A 23,341-nucleotide genomic window follows, 5' to 3' on the forward strand; every position below is an offset into this window, starting at 1 on the left:
AAATAAGATAAAATGATGTATTATTCTACAGTATATAATTATAAAAAAACAAATATATTATATCTGTAATCACATTAATAATAATAATAAAAATAAATTATACTTATACATAAATTAGTACATGAATAATAATAAAGGCAAACAATATATTATTCTATATCATTTTAAAAATAACAAATATAAAATTTATTCGTAAACACATTCATAAATAAATAATAATAAATATATTTTACTCATACAATTTTTATGAACAATAACAAATAAGGCAAACAATATAGGCTTATTATTCTATATAATTATAAAAACAACAAATATATTCTATTCGTAAACACATGAATAAATAACTAGATTCTATTTATAAATAAATTAATATATACATAATAAAAATAAGGCAATTGTAAATCGCAGATGCTGAAGGGTGTATTGCAGCATCCCACTCGGGCTCCCGTAGAAAAACACCGTGACGCGGATGAGCTCTGAAGAAAATCTGGATAATCTACGTAACGGTCCATCATCATCATCGTCATCCTCCTCCTGAGCAGCGGGTCAGTGTGTGTGTGTCTGTGTGTGTGTGTTTGCTCCTCTTCCGTGAAACACTGAGCCATGGCCGCACAGAAGATCAACGAGGCGCACGAGCACATCGCCAAAGCCGAGAAATGGTGAGATTTATGAGATTATTCTCCTGTAGACACAGAATGAGCGGACAGGACAGGACAGGACAGGTCAGAGATCTCGGCCTGCTGTCGCGGACAGGGAAACTATCTATAGCCTAATTCTGCTGCTAGATAACGGCATGCGTTTGGGTTGAACTACTGTACCGATGAAATCAGGTCCAGATTTGTTCCATGAGATGCTGAAGGATGAGTGTTGTTACACCGCGAGACTGATTGCGTAATCAGTGCTGGAGGTTACCTTGACGACAGATGCCTGCATTGGTCCAAATGTTCCTCATTATTATTTATGAGGGGTCCGAAACACTACTGATGATGTTTACTTGCACATCATGCAGGAGACACGGGGGCAAGTTGTCACATACTCTTCATCGCAGTAGATTTCGAGTCAGATCACCATTACACAAATGTGTGAACAAACAGGTTGTTTTCATAAACTAAATGTTAAATTATATGCATTCATTATATTATGGCACATTTTTGTAATATCTGTTACACACCTAGTTAAAAAACTAGTTAAATTATGTGCATTATATTATATTATGGGACATTTTTGTAATATGTGTTACAACCAGTTCAAAAACTAGTGTTAAATAATGTGCATTATATTATATTATGGCATATTTTTTTTTTGTAAAAATCTGTTACATCTAGTTAAAAAACTAGTGTTCAATTATATGCATTAATTATATTATGGCACATCTTTGTAATATCTGTTACACACCTAGTTCAAAAACTAGTGTTAAATAATGTGCATTATAATATATTATGGGACATTTTTTTATTATGTGTTACAACTAGTTCAAAAACTAGTTTTAAATTATGTGCATTATATTATATTATGGCACATCTTTGTAATATCTGTTACACCTAGTTCAAAAACTAGTTTTAAATGATGTGCATTATATTATATTATGGGACATTTTTTTATTATGTGTTACAACTAGTTCAAAAACTAGTGTTAAATTATGTGCATTATATTATATTATGGCACATCTCTGTAATATCTGTTACACACCTAGTTCAAAAACTAGTTTTAAATGATGTGCATTATATTATATTATGGGACATTTTTGTAATATGTGTTACAACCAGTTCAAAAACTAGTGTTAAATAATGTGCATTATAATATATTATGGCATATTTTTTTTGTAAAAATCCATTACACCTCAAAATCTAGTGTTCAATTTTGTGCATTATATTATATTATGGCACATTTTTTGTAATATCTGTTACCTTGTGAAAGTACAATTCAGCAAACATAATGAATGATTTAAAATGTACTTTAAAGTAAAACTTTTGGTAGCACTTTAGTTTAGGGTTCAGTTCTCACTATAAACTAGTTGCTTATTATCATGCATATTACTAGGATATTGTCTGTTTAATAGTACTTATAAAGCACATATTAATGCCTTATTCTGCATGATCATATTCTACATCCCTTAATCCTCCCCGATACCTAAACTCAACAACTATCTTATTAACTATTAATAAGCAGTAATTAGGAGTTTATTGAGGCAAATGTCACAGTTAATAGTGAGAATTGGACCCAAATATAAAGTTTGACCAAACTTTTAATTTGACATTATTACAAAGTGTGCTTTTTAAAAGTGCTCTTGAAAGTGTGCTCTCTTTTAGTACATTTTATTTAATTATTATTGTGTTATCTGCAAGTACAGTTTTTAAAAAATATACTTTTAAGATTTGAAATGCACTACAAGTGCACTTCCTTCATGACATGATGGTGTTTTTGCAGCTTAAAGACCAGCATGACCAAGTGGAAACCTGATTATGATGAAGCAGCTTCAGAGATGGCAAAAGCAGGTGATGTAAACCTTAAATAAATGAACGTCTTGCACTGATATTATTGATCTGACATATAATGGCCATCATGATTATAACTTTTTACCAATGTCTGTTTGTGTTATATTAGCTGTGGCTTTCAAAAATGCGAAGCAGTTTGAACAAGCGAAGGATGCGTACCTGAAAGAGGCTGAGTACCACACAGAGAACAAAACGTATCCTTCTGCACATCAGAACACTGTGAAGAAGAAGAAGAAGAAGAAGAAATCACAGCTGCAAAGATAATTCACTAAAAAAGACTAAATAGTGTGCAGTACAGCAGGACTTTACTGTATCTCTAAAGTCAGATGTTTCTGCTGAGACGAGGATGCTACTATATAATTTAATCACCCTAATGTCAATTATTTTCAAATATTAGGTCAAATTTATATATATATATATATATATATACACACTCACCTAAAGGATTATTAGGAACACCTGTTAAATTTCTCATTACTGCAATTATCTAATCAACCAATCACATGGCAGTTGCTTCAATGCATTTAGGGGTGTGGTCCTGGTCAAGACAATCTCCTGAACTCCAAACTGAATGTCAGAATGGGAAAGAAAGGTGATTTAAGCAATTTTGAGCGTGGCATGGTTGTTGGTGCCAGACGGGCCGGTCTGAGTATTTCACAATCTGCTCAGTTACTGGGATTTTCACGCACAACCATTTCTAGGGTTTACAAAGAATGGTGTGAAAAGGGAAAAACATCCAGTATGCGGCAGTCCTGTGGGCGAAAATGCCTTGTTGATGCTAGAGGTCAGAGGAGAATGGGCCGACTGATTCAAGCTGATAGAAGAGCAACTTTGACTGAAATAACCACTCGTTACAACCGAGGTATGCAGCAAAGCATTTGTGAAGCCACAACACGCACAACCTTGAGGCGGATGGGCTACAACAGCAGAAGACCCCACCGGGTACCACTCATCTCCACTACAAATAGGAAAAAGAGGCTACAATTTGCACGAGCTCACCAAAATTGGACCGTTGAAGACTGGAAAAATGTTGCCTGGTCTGATGAGTCTCGATTTCTGTTGAGACATTCAGATGGTAGAGTCAGAATTTGGCGTAAACAGAATGAGAACCTGGATCCATCATGCCTTGTTACCACTGTGCAGGCTGGTGGTGGTGGTGTAATGGTGTGGGGATGTTTTCTTGGCACACTTTAGGCCCCTTAGTGCCAATTGGGCATCGATTAAATGCCACGGCCTACCTGAGCATTGTTTCTGACCATGTCCATCCCTTTATGACCACCATGTACCCATCCTCTGATGGCTACTTCCAGCAGGATAATGCACCATGTCACAAAGCTCGAATCATTTCAAATTGGTTTCTTGAACATGACAATGAGTTCACTGTACTAAAATGGCCCCCACAGTCACCAGATCTCAACCCAATAGAGCATCTTTGGGATGTGGTGGAACGGGAGCTTCATGCCCTGGATGTGCATCCCACAAATCTCCATCAACTGCAAGATGCTATCCTATCAATATGGGCCAACATTTCTAAAGAATGCTTTCAGCACCTTGTTGAATCAATGCCACGTAGAATTAAGGCAGTTCTGAAGGTGAAAGGGGGTCAAACACAGTATTAGTATGGTGTTCCTAATAATCCTTTAGGTGAGTGTATATATATATATACACTACCGTTCAAAAGTTTGGGGTCAGTACGATTTTTTATGTTTTTAAAAGAAGTTTTCTTCTGCTCATCAAGGCTGCATTTATTTGATCAAAAATACAAACAAAAACATTAATATTGTGAAATATTATTCCAATGTAAAACAGCTGTTTTCTATGTGATTATATAGTAAAGTGTAATTTATTCCTGTGATCAAAGCTGAATTTTCAGCATCATTACTCCAGTCTTCAGTGTCACATGATCCTTCAGAAATCATTCTAATATGATGATTTGATGCTCAAGAAACATTTATGATTATTATCAATGTTGAAAACAGTTATTTACATTTTTATTTCATGATGCTATGATGAATAGAAAGTTCAAAAGAACAGCATTTATCTGAAATCTAAAGCTTTTGTAACATTAAACACTACCGTTCAAAAGTTTGGGGTCAGTAAGAATTTTACTTTTATTTTTTGGGGAAAGAAATAAAATAAATCAATACTTTTATTCATCAAGGATGAGTTAAACTGATCAAAAGTTACAGTAAAGACATTTATAATGTTAGAAAATATTCTATTTTAAATAAATGATGTTCTTTTGAACTTTCTATTCATCAAAGAATTTTGAGCATTCTTGCTCTTGAGCATCAAATCATCATATTAGAATGATTTCTGAAGGAGTAATGATGCTGAAAATTCAGCTTTGCATCACATGAATAAATAATATTTTAAAATATATAACGATAGAAAACAGTTATTTTAAATTGTAATAATATTTCACAATATTACTGTTTTTACTGTATTTTTGATCAAATAAATGCAGCCTTGATGAGCAGAAGAGACTTTCTAAAACATTAATAAATCTTCCCGACCGCAGATGTTTTGAACAGTTGTGTATGTAGTCATTTTTAAGCTTTGGTTTTATTCTCTCATTCGGTACTTATATTTACTTAACGAAAACTCACAGACTCTTCCATGCAGCAAAGTAAGTAAATGTTTATAATTCAAATAACTCTAAATCTATAGTTTACCTATCTATGCGAAACTAATTTAGTTTACTAATTTCATAGTTAACCTATTAACTATCTATAATTGACTGCTTACAATATGCATGATTAACTGTCTGTACAATACTCACCTTATTGCCGTCGATGATCAATCACGCTTCTCTTCTTCTCAGAGCGTATGAACAAGCCGGCATGATGTTTAAGGTGAGTCGGTCCGTACAGTGAGTGTTATGGATGGCCTGTAGGTTTGAGACTTGCCTGAATGACTCTTGCACTCCTGCAGGAGATGAAGAAGATGCCTGAAGCCATCCAGCTGATAGAGAAGGCCAGCATCATGTACATGGAGAACGGGACCTCCGGCACTGCTGGGATTGCCTTGGACAGGGCTGGGAAGTGAGTATACACACCGATGACTGATCAAAACCACAGGCGGAAATTAACCTATAATGTAATCTTGCAATATAGGAGGCTTGCAGTTTCAGGGCCACAGACTTGAGGACCGCATTTCTAGGACCCTAGTTTTTTGTGACATTGCTGTCTAGCCAATTCTAATCCATCAGAGGAGACCTGATTTAAACAGGTGCAAAGACTAGAACCACGGAAATTATTACATATTTTTATTTTTATTGTATTTCCACCTTATTTTAAAAGTAACGGCCTGTTCACACCAAGGATGATAACTATAACGATAAAGATGTATTTAAAAAAAATATAAAAGAGAATTCCACACTAGGGGCCCTATCTTGCACCCAGCGCAATTGACTTTGTACACCGACGCATGTATCATTCCTATTTTGCACCCGACGCACAGCGGACTTTTCCCTCCACAGACGCACGTCGGTAAACTAGGGAATGAACTTGCGTTCCCGGGGGCGGTTCAGCGAAAAGAGGAGGCGTGTTCCGGCGCAAACGTTCCCTGGTGCTATTTTGCAGGTTTAGAAAACAATTCCGCCACTGACCAGGAAAAACCTAGTCTAAAGTCAGTGGCGCGTTGCGCATATTATTCATATGCTATTTTAAGGGCGCATGCTTGGCCATAATCAATGCAATGTAGCGTGTGCACAACGCACATACACTTTGCTTCTCTCATCTACACACAGAAACAGCAGTTCCCATTTTTCGAAAATCATACATTATTACAAGGAAAAATATTAACACACGAGGGAAATCATTGTTGTGTCCATGAAGATGTGAAAAAATAGGCATAAATCTAGCTTACACATTTGCCCAAATTATTATACGCCTGTTTAACCGAAGCTATTTTGGGTGTGTTTCTCCGTCCCCAATGTCACTTCTCTGTGTTTTACGGCCCTGACGAGAACGTCAGTCTCCTCGGCTGTGAACCGCTCCTGGCGTGCGTCTGGCAAATCCGCCGTTATAATAGCAAGCCGCCATGGAACAAGCGCGCCTGCTCTTAAAGGGAATGTGAGATGACGCTCTGATTGGTTTATTTCACGTTACGCCCAAACCACACCTATGAGTAATGAAGCTACTTCCTGACCAACCCATTTTAGATTTGCGTCGGGCGCAAGAGTCATTTATCCCGCCGGTATAATAGCAACAGCACTGAGATCCACCCACAAAGTTACTTGTGTTTTGCGTTTGATACTTGTGTTTCAGATCGTTAAAATAGGGCCCTATAACTGTAATGATAACAGCACAGAGAAACAATATAATTTGAATCACTTTCAGAATGATTTTTTTTTTTTTACTGCTTATGAATGATAAAAACAATGACAGCGAATCAGAATCCATCCTGTGGATGCTAATAAAATAGCGAAATGTAAAGTCTTGATTTTCTAATGTGTAAAAAAAACTAATAAACAGTTCTCTGCTTGTTTTGCGTCTGTAGACTAAAAGAATATGCCGTTTCTTCACACACAAAAACGTTTGTAATGTATTCTGTTAATTGACATCATCATTACAAGATCAGCTTCTGATTGATCATGATTTTTGAATTAACTGATTCAATTTAAATATATGACTTAAAAACAACAACACAGATATATTTAGTGTATCTATATTTAATTATCATTTAATTTATTAATATTAATTATCTTAGATAATTATAAAAATGTCCCTTGCAAAGGTGAAAACTTCCAGTGGGCAAATGTTGCCTCTTACCAGCTAACAAAAATATGCTCTAAAAACATGTTCCCGTTAAGTTATGAAAATGTTATTTCTGAAGGTTCTCTGAACGTTCAAAATGGTGTAGTTCATTAAAGGAACCGTATGTAAGAAATGTATTTCAATTAATCATAAAATGGCCCTGATATGTCACTAGACATTAAGAAATCATGTTCATTTCAAATACTTATATCACTGACAACAGTAGTCCGGCCAGGATATTGTCATTTAAAAGTGAAGTTGCAGCCCTCAACTGATGTTGATGTTGTCATGTTGTGTTTTGGCCTGAAGCTCCACCCTCCACCTATCTACCAATCACGAAGTCAGTAGTGTTTCGGCATCCGGGTTGCCAGCTCTGCTCTAGTTACCACAGCTACACACAGCCTACGTTCCTGCTGGATCCTGCAGCCTAACTGGCAACCTGGAGTCAGGGGGGAGGGGGAGGGGATACACCGCTCTACAGTCATTTGAAAGTGATTGCAGTACCAGTTTTGGCCACAATCTTACATACGGCTCCTTTAAATGTTTAAATTGTATTTATTTTTTTGTGGTTATACAAACATTGAGAGGACATTCCATTTGATAATTTTGCAAACATTATGGGATTGTTACTTTGAAATGTTCTCTAGTAGTAGTAACATTTAAAAATGTTAGATGAACATCCAACGTTTCCGAAAAAAAAAAAAGTTTCATGAACGATATAGAAATAATGTTTTTGTGCTGAAAACATTATTAAAGACCAGATAACGTTGAACAAACATTCCTTTAACGTTACTGGAATAATCTTAGCTCATAACTTTGAGAGAACCTTCCTGTTAGCTGGGAAAGTTCATTTCTGACCCGAGAGGTTGTGTACTTTCTCTGCATTCTCTGAAGTGTGTGAACAACTGTATGCATGTGTGAGTTCTCTCATCATTACCAGTGTTAACTAGCGCGTCCTCTTCTTCAGACTCATTGAGCCCATTGACCTGGAGAAAGCCGTGGACTTGTACCAGAAGGCAGCATCTGTGTTTGAGGTGAGGAAACACCAACATGACTGATATGTTTAGCACTGTGACATAAATCAATCCTATCAGAAATCTATAATTTGTGGATATTCACGCATAACCCGTGATGTGTTCAGAATGAAGATCGTCTCAGACAGGCCGCAGAGCTTCTGGGTAAATCCTCCAGACTTCTGGTGAGACTGCGCAGGTGCGTCCTAAAGCATATTCTTCTCATTTACAAGTTTTAGTGTCTTCTAGGATATATTTACATGATTTAAAGTTCGTGTTTTTCTCATACTGTACATATTACACACTAAAGGAAAGGTTAAATGCGCTTTAAAGGGATTTTTCACCGCTGGAAAGATGAATGTGTATTTAAATTGGGTAATTTATGTAGTAGAAATGTGAAATTATTTTAGAAGTTGGTGCCTTCTAGACTGAGAAAAGCCAGAAAATGTATTTTTGGCTCATGTGGATGAAAGACTACAACTCCCAGAATGCACTTGCTTCGCTGCCCTACGAGGACACTCCCAAGCCACGCCTACCGGTTACAGAGGGCAGTATCGGGAGAAATGATACAGCTAGGCTACTAGTCGACTGGAAACTGAAAAGACTGTGTTTTATCGTGAGATCCCCCTATGGGCGGGTTGAACACATGCGGGACGAGCTCCTCCTACTGGCTGTAGTCTCTCGCCTCTTGACAAAAGAGCCTCAGATGACGCTAAATGGCGATTTTTGCATCATCTGCATAATTTTTTTCCCAGACACACCATACAGAAATCTCTCGTCTCAGGGGGACATGCGGGAGGGAAGCACGGTCACTCCAAAATACTACCGGGTATCTACTGATACAAAGCTTAATGCTAATCAGTGAAGTATCCCTTTAAACATTAATAGTCCATGTCATGTATAATAACACCAATTACCGTGGTAAAATCACTGTGATGCATGGCCTGGAGTGTTGCTTATTACATAATTTCCTCACCTTTCAAACCTGTGTGACTTGTGCCTGTGGAACAGAAAAGGAATTTTTTTGAAATTGTGCATTTAATGAAAGAATATAGTGAGCTGTGCATCTGTGAAAAGAACAAAAAATATAATAAAAGAACCTCAGTCTGGATGAATTAAGTGCTATATTACAAGTCTTCTGAAGTCATGCAAAAACTTTGCGTGAGACATAAGGCCCTATTTGAACGATCTAAACACATGGTCTAAAGCACAGGGTGCAAGTTCACTCAGGGCGAGTCCAAATCCACTTTTGCTAGTTTAACGACGGGAAAAATGTTCGGCGCGCCAGGCTCATGGTCTAAAAGTGTTGTCTCTATTCTCTTAATGAGTAAGGGGTGTTTTGGGCTTTACGTGCGTTAAACCAATCAGAGTCTCATCTCCCATTCCCTTTAAATGCCAAAACGCGCTCTTTAAATAACAAAAAAAATATATTGCGCCATTGACTTTAGACCAGGGTTCAGTCGGTCAATGGCTCAGTCTATTTCTGTTGCCTCAAAATAGCAACGCGCCAACAATGCGCCAGAACACACACCTCGTTTTCAGACCAGCAGCCCATGGGCGCTAATGCATTTGCTATTTAAAAAACGTGGCACAGGACGTGAAAATGATAACTGCGTCGGGCTGAAACTAGCAAAACACACTTGCGTCGCGTTTGGCGCTGCATTGCGCTGGGTGTAAGATAGGGCCCTAGGACTTAAATTAAAGTTTTTATGTTAGGAATAATTGACGACGGGCTTTTGAATTATCATTAGCACTGATCTATATATAGAACTGGATTGCTCATGATGTCATAAAAGAGAAGCCTCCGCACCGCTATTATTGGTATTCTGTATGTTCAATTCTAGCTGTTCATGGTACACGAAAGACCCAATGTGTGCCGTGTCCTTTAGTGACGGTTTGTGTTTTATTGTCCCCAGGTTGGACGAGGCCGCCGTGTCCCTCCAAAAAGAGAAGAACATGTACAAGGAAATTGAGAACTACCCCACCTGCTTTAAGGTGCAAATACTCACATTCACCCGAAATTTATCTTGTGTTTTAGTCATAGTTCTTCAGGACGAGGTCATGTCACACACCAGTCCATGTTGGCATTTGTCTAATTAGACAAGCTTCTTCCCATTGAGAAATTCATCTTTTATCATGAACGTTTGCATTTGTGTCCTAATGTTGCAGTAGTTTGAATAGATGTTTGATATAGTTGTTCCTATCTGCAGAAAACCATCGCTCAAGTGCTGGTCCATCTTCACCGAGTTGACTTTGTTGCTGCAGACAAGTGTGTCAGAGAAAGTTACAGGTACAAACGAGTGACGCCGTCCCGCACATCCACCGCATGATCTATGATCAAGTGTGAAATGTTGTGTTGTTCCCTTCGCTTCAGTCTCCCAGGGTTCAGTGTGAGCGAGGACTGCGTGTCTATGGAGACGTTACTGGCGGCGTATGACGAGCAGGACGAGGACGAGGTGTCACGCGTGTGCAACTCACCTTTACTCAAGTACATGGACAATGATGTGAGTCTAAACACCAAACACAAACCAAAACATCACACTCGGTATTTGTGAAAACCATTGTTAAAATAACAATGAAATATATTCTACTTAAACAAAATTACAATTAAAATATAAATGAATAAAAATAATATATTAATATATATAATTCATTTTAACTAAGTTTAGAAGTCGTCTCTAATGCTTGCTGGATTTATTTGATCAAAAATTCAGTAAAATCAGCAATATTATGAAATATTATTAAAATAGAATTATAGGGAAAAAATATAGAATTTATATTTTATTATATTCATTTTACAATGTAATTTATTCCTCTGATGCAAATCTGAATTTTCAGCAGCCATTACATTTAATTTATTTGAAATATGAATATTTTGTAACTTTATAAATGTCTTTGTAATTTTTATCAATGTAATGCATCCTTGCGCAATAAAAGTATTAATTTCTTTAAAAATATATATTTTACTGACCCCAAACATTTGAACAGTTGTTGTCTTTGTAATTTTTATCAATTTAATGCATTTTTGATCAATTTAATGCATTTTTGATCAATTTAATGCATCCTTGCTCAATAAAAGTATTCATTTCTTTAAAATAATTATTTTATGGACAAACCAAAACTTTTAGATGGGATTTACTGTTGTTCCAAAAAAATCTCAAAAATGAAATAATCAGCTTGTCTGACACATGAGTCCAGTGCTAATACATGGGCTGTGTTCATGCAGTATGCCAAGCTGGCCATCTCTCTGAAGGTGCCGGGTGGAGTCAGCGGGAAGAAAAAGAAAGCTCCTGCTGCTCCTCAAGGGGGCAGTGCTGGACCAGCGGAGCAAGGCGACGATTACGAGGGAGGTTTGTGTTAACTGAGGGAACAGCCCGACTATCTGTATGTGTGTGTGTGTGTGTGTGTGTGTGTGTGTGTGTGTGTGTGTGAGAGAGTTAACGAGTATCTTAGTGTTTCCTCCCTTTGTGCAAAGTGGAGTCATTCCTTAGGAATTCTCTTCCTGTGGGAGGGTCCGGTTTTCTGTGCGTTTACACATCAGACACGCAGAAAAGCTTACAAGCACAGGCTGTGAGTGTGGACATCGGTTCAACACATTTAATGCTGAATAGAGTGATGCAGTGATGATGCATTTTTGGAGTTAGCTCGTCAACTAACTCGACATTGGAGCTCGACAAAAACCTAAAAGGATTTTTCATGATCATTTTCATAAATGATAACTTTTATGAATTTTGAAGCCTAAATACAAATCACCAGAAGTAAAAAGCTAAATGAACCACGCCACAGTCACATGACTTCAGCGTCACCATCACCAAGCTTCTGACAAGCGTTGGTTTTTATTTAAAAGCATTTGCCCTGAAAGTTTGAATAATATGCAAGAGTGCGATTATAAACACACTGAGGCTGTGAAAGTGACTAATAGTAGATGAGTGTACGCCGGTGATGACGTTTAATGTCCCCGACAACCTCACTAGTCTCACTGAGACACTTGTTAGCAAGTAAAAGCTTTAAAAAGATCACAAGAGGGTATTACTGATGTGTTTTATGTCTTAGAATAAAATGTGAAAATATCTTGTTCACCACAGACCTTATTTCAGGCATCTAAAGGGGTCATGAACGGCATTTTTTAAGTGATTTTATGTTTCCTAAGGTGCACTTATGTTACTATGATTTTTACATCACAAATAATAATTTAGAAATATAAGGCCATGATTTCAGTCCTCTGATTTGAACACTGTTTTAAGGGGCGTGTCTGTGAGACTTCAGTGTAAACGCCCACTGCTGTGATTGGCTAACATCTTTGCATATGAAATAACTTAGTATTACTTGTGAAAATCTCTTTTACTACATTTTTACTATTACAGCTGTCAGGATTAACTAATCGTGAAGTGTTGATTCTAGCATTATATTTAGATCTAAAAGGTGGCAGCGATGAGCACTGTAGCGATGACAGATATACAGTATCTGTTGAGCTCATGAATGCAGTGATCTCATCATTGCAACTCGATTTCTACACTCTCACGAATGCTTTCATCATAACCAAGAGTTCAAAACATGATGTAGACAGCATGTGAAGACAGCGTCATTGATTATAACGGGAGTTTTGGCGTGAGTCCAGAACTCAGTCACTGATAAACTCGCGCTGTGTGATTGACAGCTGCAGCGATTATAAAGGGAGCGTTCTTTGATCACTTTCTGTATATAAGCACAATTTAAATGACAGATTATTTTCATGCTACTAAGAGAAACAATGTGAAGTTGATCATTTTGTCACTGGTTTGATTTACTGATGCATAAACAGCAATAAATGATTTTGAGACACGTCTGACTGTACATGAATCATCACATATCAGAAATCACTGATCACAGATCAGGCATTAGAATTAACACGGGTACTTACATGTTGTGGCATTACTGTCGGGTTCATATCTTGCAATAAAGGTCTGTTTGCAAAGCTTGCGCTGAAATTGCGACTGATTAGCCTAATAATCCACAGTGAAATGTACCGAAAAAAACTATAATTCTCTTTACTGAGACATTCACATAGTTAAAAATAAATAAGTACTTTCCTAACATTACGATCCTTCGGAAGGTAATGTTATTTTAGTCTTCTCATCTCAGTGGGCGTGGCCAAATGTGCAATGATGTAGAAGTCGGCGCTGATTTGATTGTAAAGATGCGGTATTTCGTCGCACTATGGCGTTATAATGTGACAAATTTCCAAACTAGTCGTTTTCTGACCTTGGCTTAATTAATTTCTGTTTTTGGATTAATAAAGAAGTTTTGAGTTCAGAATATTACAGGATGTTTTTATAGTACAATGACCTTTTACATGTCAAAAGATCAAGGAAAATTAGATTTCTCAATTCATGATCCCTTTAACCGAAAAACCTAAAATGCTTGTTTTCGTGTTTTGGCTTACACAAATACATCATCCTTGCATCACTCTATTGACCGCAGTGTTTTCAAGCAAGTTGGTCAAAACAAACCATTGGTCAATCAAACAGATAGTCCCGCCCCAAAACTCACCCCATTGGTTGAACCGGTGTTCCACTCAGTTGAACTGATTGAAATATAATTTCGATGCTGCTTAGTGGTGCAGAAATGTAGACAGTCTTAGATAATAAGCACTGGTGTATCTGTGTGATCATATTGTTGTACAATATACGTTTAGAAATGTTTCTTTTAACTTGGGTAAGAAAAATGTGTAGTCGTGTGTGTACAGAAGCTGTTAATTATTCTTATTTGTGAACAGTCTGTGATGTCAAAGTGATATACAATTTGTAAAATATGCTGTAATTGTCCACTATGTACAGTAACTTATTTTAAGTGTTGTTGAAATTGTCGCTGTCGAGTGAGGTGTCATGCTGCGTTTTCAAATAAACAACCTAGCAGACATAATGATGCAAAAAATACATAAGAAAAATCACAATCTATACGCTAAAGTTTGGCTGTGTTCTGCTAAAGGTGTTTTCTTGTGAATCTACAACCCATGCTTTATGGAGAAATTAGGAAAGAGAATAATTCCAAGCCATGGTTATTATATTTGACCAAAACTAAAACCACAATGAAATTTTTTTTTTTTTTTTTTGTCTCTGAACATGTTTTATTTATTGTACACAGCAATAAACAGCTCTCATGGTGCACAATATCATCATCCTTTATATAAAGGACGTGCAGTAGGACGGTACACTTTTAATCCAATGGTATATTGATTCATTAATTGAGGTGAAAGGTTAAAGGACTTCAGTGCTCTGACAAAATCCCTGTTTTACATTGCATTTAAAATGATTGTATTTGTTTAGCTGTAAGTAATTGAAGTAATATCAAATGTTTGGGGTCAGTCAGATTTATAAATATTCTTGAAAGAAGTCTCATACTCACCAAGGCTGTATTTATTTGATAAAAAAAATCTGTAAAAACAGTGAAATATTATTTGAATATAATGTCAAATGTAATTTATTCCTGTGATCAAAGCTGAATTTTCAGCATCATTACTCCAGTCTTCAGTGTCACATGATCCTTCAGAAATCATTCTAATATGAGATCAACATTTATTATTATTATTATCAATGTTGAAAACAGTTGTGCTGCTTCATATTTAGTTGAAAAATCGTACAAACCCCAATTTTTTTAATGGTAGTACATGAAAAAAAGATAAATACAGGCAACAAAAGCCGTGTGTTTAATCGTGTGCTTTATTTGAAGTCAATAAACTCCCATTTCCTGTTTCATCCAGTTACAGTTTTCTTCCCCCCCCCCCCCTTTTTTTTGATGTTGCTGTAAAAGTTCTGCACACACAAGGTAATGAAAGCGTTTCATGTCAAACAGTATTTTTTTCATTCATGCTACATTGTCTTTAATGCATAGTTCAGAGATGGACTGGAAACAATATTCTCCTCAAGCATCACCACAACACGATCCATGGCGTGGAGCTCACGTTGATTTGAACGTGATCCGATTGTAAATCTACAGCCTAGCAGAGACTCCACCGGTATATATCCATGAGACCCTGATCCATAGAAAGCTCTTTCCTGAGTATGGCTGCCAAAGGTGTACAATAAAAATGGATTTCATGTCCTTTACGGTCACCCCCCCCGCCTGTCGTATTGCTCAAAGTACGTAGTACAAATGTGAGTCAAGTTATTCCCCATGTACAAACAACTTTCTGATGAGCACAACTCCCAGGCCTGGCGAAGCGTAATATCTACTGGAGCGATCTGCAAATCTCTCATGCCTTCGAGGGTTCAGTGTACCTGTTAATAACTAATATTCATGATTCACTTTCTCCACAAGTCAAATGTTTTAACTAAAAGCAGAACTAATGTAAAACGCTCATGTTTCCTGACTGAAACCCAATGACCAGAACAAATTTCTGTTAATTGTTGCATTGTGAAAAAGTAACAATGGTTTAGCAAACAATTTTTGCTCATATTCCATTCATTTAAGCCAACTTCTGAACAAATATCTGTGTAAAAAAAAAATTGGATGTATGAATAAATTCAAATTCACAATACATTCACAATTCGTATATACATTTTATGTGTAAATAATTCATAAAATCACTTGGATTTAGGAAGAAATGGACACAAACACATTCAAAATTTGTTTAAGAACAAATTTCTGTGTAAATAATTCATGAAATCACTTGGATTTGTGAAGAAATGTACACAGAATTGCATTGCAACTTAGTTCTGAACAAATTTGTGTAAATAATTCATAAAATCACTTGGATTTGTGAAGAAATGTACACAAACACATTCAAAATTCATCCAGAACAAATTTCTGTGTAAATAATACATAAATCACTTCGATTTATGAAGAAATGTACACAGAGTTACATTCAAAATTCATTCTGAACAAATTTCTGTGTAAAAAAATCATAAAATCACTTTGATTTACAAAGAAATGCATGGAGAAATATTCAAAATTAGTTTGAATGAGGAAACAATCAAACAATAAACAGAGTTGCTAAAACTAATTCATTGTAATGTAATGTAATAATCTCCCTTTAGTTATGAAAAAAATCATTATACCTCAAGCCTTAAATACTAAACGACGTCCCAAATCTGTGTTCATAAATTATGGATGATCTCCTTAAAGTCCCGAAGGAGAAAAGCTATTACACTGTTGTGTACGTTCCTCTTCATTACTTTGTTGTACATGAGAAAAAAAATGGTTGATATCCCGTCGTCGTGAAATGATCCGTATGTATTCCTGAGAAAGGTAGTGAATAATGATGTGTTTAGTTGATTGTACAAATGAAATAAGGCAAATAGAGATTGTCACATAATTCACAGCGCCACCTATAGGGCTTCGGTTCTGCTTCCTGCAAAACCGGGTTTGTCCTAGACCGGAGTCTAAAGCAGGTTCAGTGTTTCCCGTCTAATGTCTGCCCTCATGTCGCATGCACTCCCAAAGGTCAAAGTCGTATTCAAAGTGGCGCATGCCTGGAAGCCCTGAAGTTCATCACTTGTCAAGCCCTTTAAAACACTAGCGAGTGGGTGAAACCCGCACATCATGAGTGCTAATGTTTCCTCAGTTAGCATGAAGAACAACTGTTCTCCGGTTCAATCCATCCGAAGTGTAATTCCTGCTTCTCCCGGTTAGTTACTCGGAAGCTCATCCTCACTCGCTCTTCTCTCTGGTCCACTTGATCATGGTTTCTGGAGAGCGGTAGAGGAAGATGAGCTTGGCGTACAGGTCTTCCTCCAGGTCCAGTTCTCCCGTCTCTCGGACCAGGAAGATGTCGGTGCAGAGCTTGAGGATTCGGTCCACGTTGGGAAGCTCTTCGAACATTATGGTGTGCGAGATCCCGCTGAAGAACTCTCGCACGAACTTTCCGATAACCAGAACCACCGACATGTACAGACCCATGATCCTGTGCACACGCAGGGTACGTTTAACTCAACAAACCACACGAATTACATACAGTTTCATCAAGTCAGATTGATAAAATCGTGTTCAATTTGGTTCAGATTGATATAATTAGGGATTCACAGCATATCTGTTATATTATTAGAGATATTTATTTATTTTCATCCCGGTATTCAATTGAACTCACTCAGCTAAGAGAGTATTCTTAAACAGGCGCAACACACTATAACCAGGGGTGCACATAACATTTTTGGTCTTGTTCTCAGGGGAGAACCTGGGGTTGTTGCATGGTCCTCACATTTTCAAATGCATTTTTTCCTTAACCCACCTCACGGGAGGAACAAATTAGAGGGATGCATAATATATTGTTAAATATTGTTATCTGACTATACCTACATCCAAAAAAATAAATAAAATCGAGCACACTTTGAAATAGTCAAATTTTTATCAGGCAGTAGGCTAATATGGCCTAGTCGAGTCTATGCAGACTGCTTGTTATTATCAGAGATGGCAACGCCGGCGAAGGAGGTAACTTTACGTGACAAACTCTAAAAAGGAGAATTAAAAACAAAGGCAATAGAAGGTCATCCATCCATTTCCCCCCCCAAAACGCTATAAATCCATCCTTTTTTTATATATATATATTTTTTTTTAATTGATGGTTTGACTTTTTTAAAAAAGTATTTTGTCATTTATGAGGAAAAAACAATCTTACGTGAGTGACAGTTCTCCATTACGGACGCGACCACTCTGAAAGCGCCGCGGCACTAAAAGACTTTCAAACTTTCACAGAGACCTCAAACAGAAAGCACAAAGCCTTTCTTTAAAGCGAATTTCGTTTTGTATTAATTGTATCTTAATTTTAATCCATGTTTCGTTAACTAATTTCGTGGTTTTAATAAATAAAAAAAGTAAATAGGCTGTCTTGATTGTTTAGGCAATTTTTTTATTATAGCCTAAGTGTAAAATATTAGGCTGTGTATACCGACATGGATCAATTATTAATATTAAATTTCACCTGTCTTTTGTAGGCATAGGCTAGCTGATGGCGCACCAACGAAAAATCCTAAATGATGTGCCAAAATGCGTTTTCTATTAGGCTACAATGAATCAGGTTTGCCGAAGTTCGTTTAATTTAGGCTATTTATTTATTTATTTAAATAATCTATTTATTTTTGTCCATGTGCGCCGATCGGAGACGGAGTTCACTGCTGATATTCTGAGGTAAGAGAGTTTTCTAGTGTCGCGGTTGTCGTCAGCAGCGCCTTGCATTGCCCAATCAGCGAATGGCGGGCGGGTGCGGTTTTGAAAATTGGTCAAAAACGTTGGTGCGGATAGATGGCGGATGGATGGCGGACGGATGATGAGTTTTGCGATGCGGTTGCGGATGAAATAGCCCATCCGCGCATCTCTAGTTCTGAGGCCTATCCAACACCACAGATTGCGCACCTATCTATCCCCAAATCTTAGGTACGCAAATGAGGGTTGCGGCAATTCATCTGGTACGCATTGTTTAATTGGGTAGCGCATGCGCACCTGCGCACCACTTATGTGCATCCCTGACTATAACTCTCTTTAATGTTAGCACTGTGAGTTTTATTTGTAACCGACCATGACAAGCATGTATAATTGTCTATAGAGTGTAAGAGTCGAGTTCTGAAAGTAAAACCTCCATTCATTTTCTCCAAAGGGAAATTGATTTTGAACTTATAAATCATTAAAGACAGAAATACTGTGAGCTACGAGGTTGTTAATGGATGGTATTTGCTTCTGTTGAAGGCGTCACCCCAAATTATTTCAGCTTATTTTTAAAAGAATCGTGTTTAACAGTGGAATTCCAGGTGAAAAACTACATTACCCATGATTCTGTACAGAAAATTACACCAATCAGAGAGTCGGAAAAAGCAACACGCTCCAAAAAGAGCTCTTTAGCTCCGCCCACTCCGATGAAACACTGCGAATGACGTAATCGAGTCGATCTATATATACACATTTATAAATTAGTAGTTTTATATTTCTCCATCGATTATGCTGTTCTCAAAGCTTCATGGGATTGTAGTTCTTTCCCTTACACAGTCTTGTATTTTTTTGTCTTTTTGTCTTATTTTCAACATTTGTTTTGCTTCAAATCAAAGTTTGCAGTGTTGTAATTCACCTCGTAGCTGATTGGCTTGATTTATGGCTTATAACTCTTTAATGAAGAGTTATTTTAAAAATTCCTATTGGAAAAAAGACTTCTAGAACCAGTGCCGCACAGTTTTTTTCCATTAGGGAGGACAGCAAGATAACTTGCAACTGGTAATGTGTCACGTCCCGATTGTCACTTACCCATAACCAGCCAGAAAGCCCAGACTGGGCGGACTGACTTGGTCACTGAAGATGTAGATCTCCAGACCAGATTCATTATCTTTATCTTTATCCTTGAGTGGAATTCGTTTTACCGGGCCTCGGTCTGTCTGATTCACGATCCACCACTCCTGAACCGAGTTGCTTTGGTTGTTCTTGTGTAACGATAGCGTGATGTCCATGTATTGTAAACCTTAGGGATCACATAGAAATAGACATGATGATGGCTGTAGAAATGCATATCAATGTAGCAAAGGCGTAGATAATGGCGGAGACCTTTATCATTATTGAGGTAAAGCTGTTCAATAGGCTTGGAATTGGAGTCGCTTGGTGCTCTGATGTATCTTGGAAAAATCTTTTTGATGAGCCTTGAAAAAAAGATTACAATTTACCATTCAGCCAAGAGAAAAGAGAAAAGAAAAATATGCAGACTGTGATTGTTCCATATTAGTATTGAGATGCTTAAAACTCACACTGGATCTTTCTCGTGCGTAGTTGTGTCATTATCACTCAGTAGTCTCTTTAGTTTTGTTCTGGTTTCTACATCCAGTTCAATGTGGTGTTTTCCTATTGCCATTTCAGCTTTGGCACCTAAACTGAGGTTCCTAATGGACAAATACAGCAATACACAACTTAAATTAATCAACTGAAAACCTCAGTATGTCATATGCATTATATGCAGAACAGATTCTCATCAGGGTTATTACCGTTAAATAAAATAAATAAATAATACAAAAAAAAATTGTTAATTGACCAAAGCTGAAATAAAAATAAATCTTATGCTGGGTACACACCAATCATAATCAGGTGTGTATATAATAATCGGGCTGATTTTGGGCCGATTTCCCCCCTTCTGACAATCCTATCTATGTCCCGATTATCTTGATGGTTCTACAGATTATCTAATCAGATTTTCCCTTGGTGTTAGGTGTGTTAAGAGTGTCCGAACCTGATCGGAAGAACGTCGGAGCCGCCCCGATCGCGAATCGTAAATATTCAACATGATCAGAAATCTTGATGTGTGTGTGTGTGTGTGTGTGTGTGTGTGTGTGTGTGTGTGTGTGTGGGGAACCCCGAGGACAAACGCGCGGAAGCTCTAGAGATTATCTCGGGAAACGAAACAATATCCAATCAGAAAGCAAGCTGAGAGAAGACGGAAGCATAACAAACACAGTCATGGCCATGCAGGACAACGTCAAATGGATTTGGACAGCATAGCTGGAGGATTTGTGTTTATTAGGGGTTCAAGCACGTAGTGCAGCATTCTCCATCTAAAACTGATCGGGCAGACCGAACCGTAAGTCGTAGAGACTTGAAACTTTGAGGGATGGTAGTACTCACACCGCCTACAACGTCACCAAGTCTCGCCCCAATCGGCCTGACGGGGGCGCTACAGCGATCAAAACTCTTAATCTCAAGTGTCTTATATCGCTGGAATCCTTGGCTCATGCTCATGTATTCACCGAAAATCGTATAAGATTTAAAAAATCTTTTAGTGTGTACCCAGCATTAGATGAAAAATATAATAAAAATAAATGTCGACTGAAATAAGAGTATATATATATATAATGATTTTATCTGTTGCACTGCCTTTAATTTATGCTGATTGATGGTAAAGAAAAATCAATACAGTAATAATCAATACAGTAATGAAAATCTTATGATAATTGTGAAGAATGAGAACTGTCTGTAGACCTTATGTAGCCCCGCCACCTTTTCAGCACTACATTTTAATAAAATATAAAATAAGTTTACATTCATATAAATAATATTGATTGAGAATTATAATATAATTTTAGATTTAACCTGCTCATGTTGCTGTGAGATTTACCCATCAGGCACTAGCAGACCAGGTTATTATAAGAGCTGTGATGTTGAACTCTACCTCTGTATGGACCAGGTCATGGTGAGAGGGAAATGTTCTCCATCGAGCATTTCATTGAGGTGTTTCTTGCTCGGGGGGCTGATGGTCCAGAGCGAGTTTGAACTTCCTTGTAGTTGAGCTATTTTCAAATCCTCGTGAGTATAAGACTCCAGGAACATCATGGCACTCTGCAGGAGACGCAAGCATCTACTTTCACAATTTATCAGCAGCAGGCAATATTAGCTTTTTGTCACAATGCAAAATAAAATAATCTTTATAGTCCTACAAAATAAGCTTCATTTTATCAATGCAAAATATATTTTCTTATTTTTATGTTGATAATGCAGTGAAATGTGAATTATTGTAATGGGCCTCAACTATCAGCTATCTAAAATAATTTTTGTATATATGGTGCATCACAAAAAACATGTTCGTGTCATAAAAATACAAAGGAGCCACTGTGATTTGATAACAGAAACATAGTTCCTTACTGCATCAGTTTTGTATTCCTCCATGAACGTTTTAAAATCTGAGGAATCGACATCTTTTATATAGTTCTGCTGGGCGCTCATTGTGAAGATCGGCTGGAAAACAGAACGCAAGAGCGGAAAAAAGAAAGCCATGTTGATTATCAAATGATAAGCACCCTAAGATCTGAACAAGAAAAGACTAAATATATCAAGATCATATGTAGACTTTTACACGAGTCTCCTGCTTCTCAGATGTTTCTCCGAAAAAACACTCCAGTAATCTCGCAGTGACTCCTCTAGAGTTTCAGAAGAGATCTCAACATCTCAGACTGTGTTCAGATTGCCAAGATACCAAAGTCAGCAATTAAAAGTCAGAGATCCAGTATTAGATTTAAACATTGTCTTGCTGACTAACTGAGATAAGTGTAAGTTTTAAAAAAGTAGTAAAATTACTAAAACAAAAAAGAAAGAAAAATTTAAACTAAATTGAAAAAAACATGGCAAAAAAAACAAACAATAACTAATAAAAATGACAGAATCTTACTAAAAAAAAAGAAAAGAAAAAACAAAAAACAAAAAAAATTTAAATCAATTTTTTTTTTATCTAAATAGAAACAAAGCAAACACCACAGAAAAAAAACAATAATTAATAAAAATGACAAAAACATAAAAAGACATAATAAAAAAAAACAAAAAAAAACAATACATTATAACAATAAGTTATAATTAGAATATTATAAATGGAAAATAAAAAAAAATACTAAAACCTAAGCTAAAATTTAAATGAGAACTGAAAACAAAAAAAATCTAAGCTTATTCAAAATATTAAGAAATAGTATATGATTAATAAGAGAACACTGCAGAGACCTCAATATAAACCCAAACATTTTTTCTAACATTAGAGATTCTAATTTAATTTTATACTGGATGAAAACTATGGCTCATTGGTTTCGATTTAGGAGAAACATCTGAAACAGCACAATGTTTGTCTGTTTTTACCAGAAGTAGAAACTGTCAGAAATGTGAAATGAGCATTCGTATCAACAGCTTGAACGTAAGGTGCACCTGCAGTCCTCCGAGCGTGAGTGTGACGGACACGTCCAGTGGACCGTTGACCACTCCTGCCACAGATTTGACCAGAGACATGAAGAGCAGCGGGAACCAAACGATGCAGATCAGAAGCATCACGATCATGCCACCCATTCCATACTTCACAACCTTCTTCTTCTTCTGCCCGCGAGGCTGAGGGTTTCGCTGAGACACCACACACACAACCGGTTAGGATGTTGCTTTACGCCCACATGATCTGCATATGCGGTGTGTATTTTTTCAGGTCCTAAATTAAGAGCATACACACACTGCACTGCAATGCATTGCTGTAATGGTTGCAGATGCAGGTGTGTAGTCTATTCTTTCTGTGGTGCATGTGCTTCATTTAAAAAAAGAGGTCAAAATTAAAATGTAATTTCACATTCCGTTCGCAAAGACCCGCCCCCTTTAGTTACTGTTGCTATGT

The 23,341-nt window shown here is 36.9% G+C and overlaps 2 protein-coding genes across 4 annotated transcripts in view; one reads left to right on the forward strand and one right to left on the reverse strand.

Moving 5' to 3' along the window:
* The first annotated feature begins 307 nt into the window (after positions 1-307).
* Positions 308-14,385, forward strand: napgb (N-ethylmaleimide-sensitive factor attachment protein, gamma b). The gene is made up of 12 exons (XM_082173210.1): positions 308-659; positions 2,428-2,495; positions 2,605-2,689; positions 5,107-5,124; positions 5,320-5,350; positions 5,430-5,539; positions 8,223-8,289; positions 8,397-8,467; positions 10,185-10,263; positions 10,479-10,558; positions 10,643-10,772; positions 11,495-14,385. Exons 1-12 carry the CDS (start codon positions 604-606, stop codon positions 11,627-11,629), a joined length of 930 nt encoding a protein of 309 aa, XP_082029336.1. The 5' UTR covers positions 308-603; the 3' UTR covers positions 11,630-14,385.
* Positions 14,386-14,948: 563 nt separating this feature from the next.
* The window catches only part of piezo2b (piezo-type mechanosensitive ion channel component 2b), a 112,640-nt gene continuing 104,247 nt past the window's right edge, over positions 14,949-23,341 (reverse strand). For all 3 annotated transcript variants that reach the window (XM_082172874.1, XM_082172875.1, XM_082172873.1), the window contains 7 exons: positions 22,891-23,079; positions 21,847-21,939; positions 21,377-21,543; positions 19,965-20,096; positions 19,768-19,859; positions 19,474-19,684; positions 14,949-17,149 (listed from right to left, as the gene is read on the reverse strand). In XM_082172874.1, coding sequence (XP_082029000.1) covers positions 16,897-17,149; positions 19,474-19,684; positions 19,768-19,859; positions 19,965-20,096; positions 21,377-21,543; positions 21,847-21,939; positions 22,891-23,079 — 1,137 coding nt within the window. In that variant the 3' untranslated portion in view covers positions 14,949-16,896. The remainder of the gene's footprint in view (positions 17,150-19,473; positions 19,685-19,767; positions 19,860-19,964; positions 20,097-21,376; positions 21,544-21,846; positions 21,940-22,890; positions 23,080-23,341) is intronic.

This window comes from Leuciscus leuciscus (assembly GCF_965113295.1).
Source record: "Leuciscus leuciscus genome assembly, chromosome: 6".
NCBI classification, from domain to species: Eukaryota; Metazoa; Chordata; class Actinopteri; order Cypriniformes; family Leuciscidae; genus Leuciscus; species Leuciscus leuciscus.

What these genes read in the sequence shown, in the direction of transcription:
- napgb (XM_082173210.1), top strand. Translation starts at nt 604, where the DNA reads ATGGCCGCACAGAAGATCAACGAGGCGCACGAGCACATCGCCAAAGCC. An exon ending in TTCAGAGATGGCAAAAGCAG is followed by an intron (nt 2,496 to 2,604) that starts GTGATGTAAACC and finishes GTGTTATATTAG; the next exon opens with CTGTGGCTTTCAAAAATGCG. An exon ending in AGGCAGCATCTGTGTTTGAG is followed by an intron (nt 8,290 to 8,396) that starts GTGAGGAAACAC and finishes TGATGTGTTCAG; the next exon opens with AATGAAGATCGTCTCAGACA.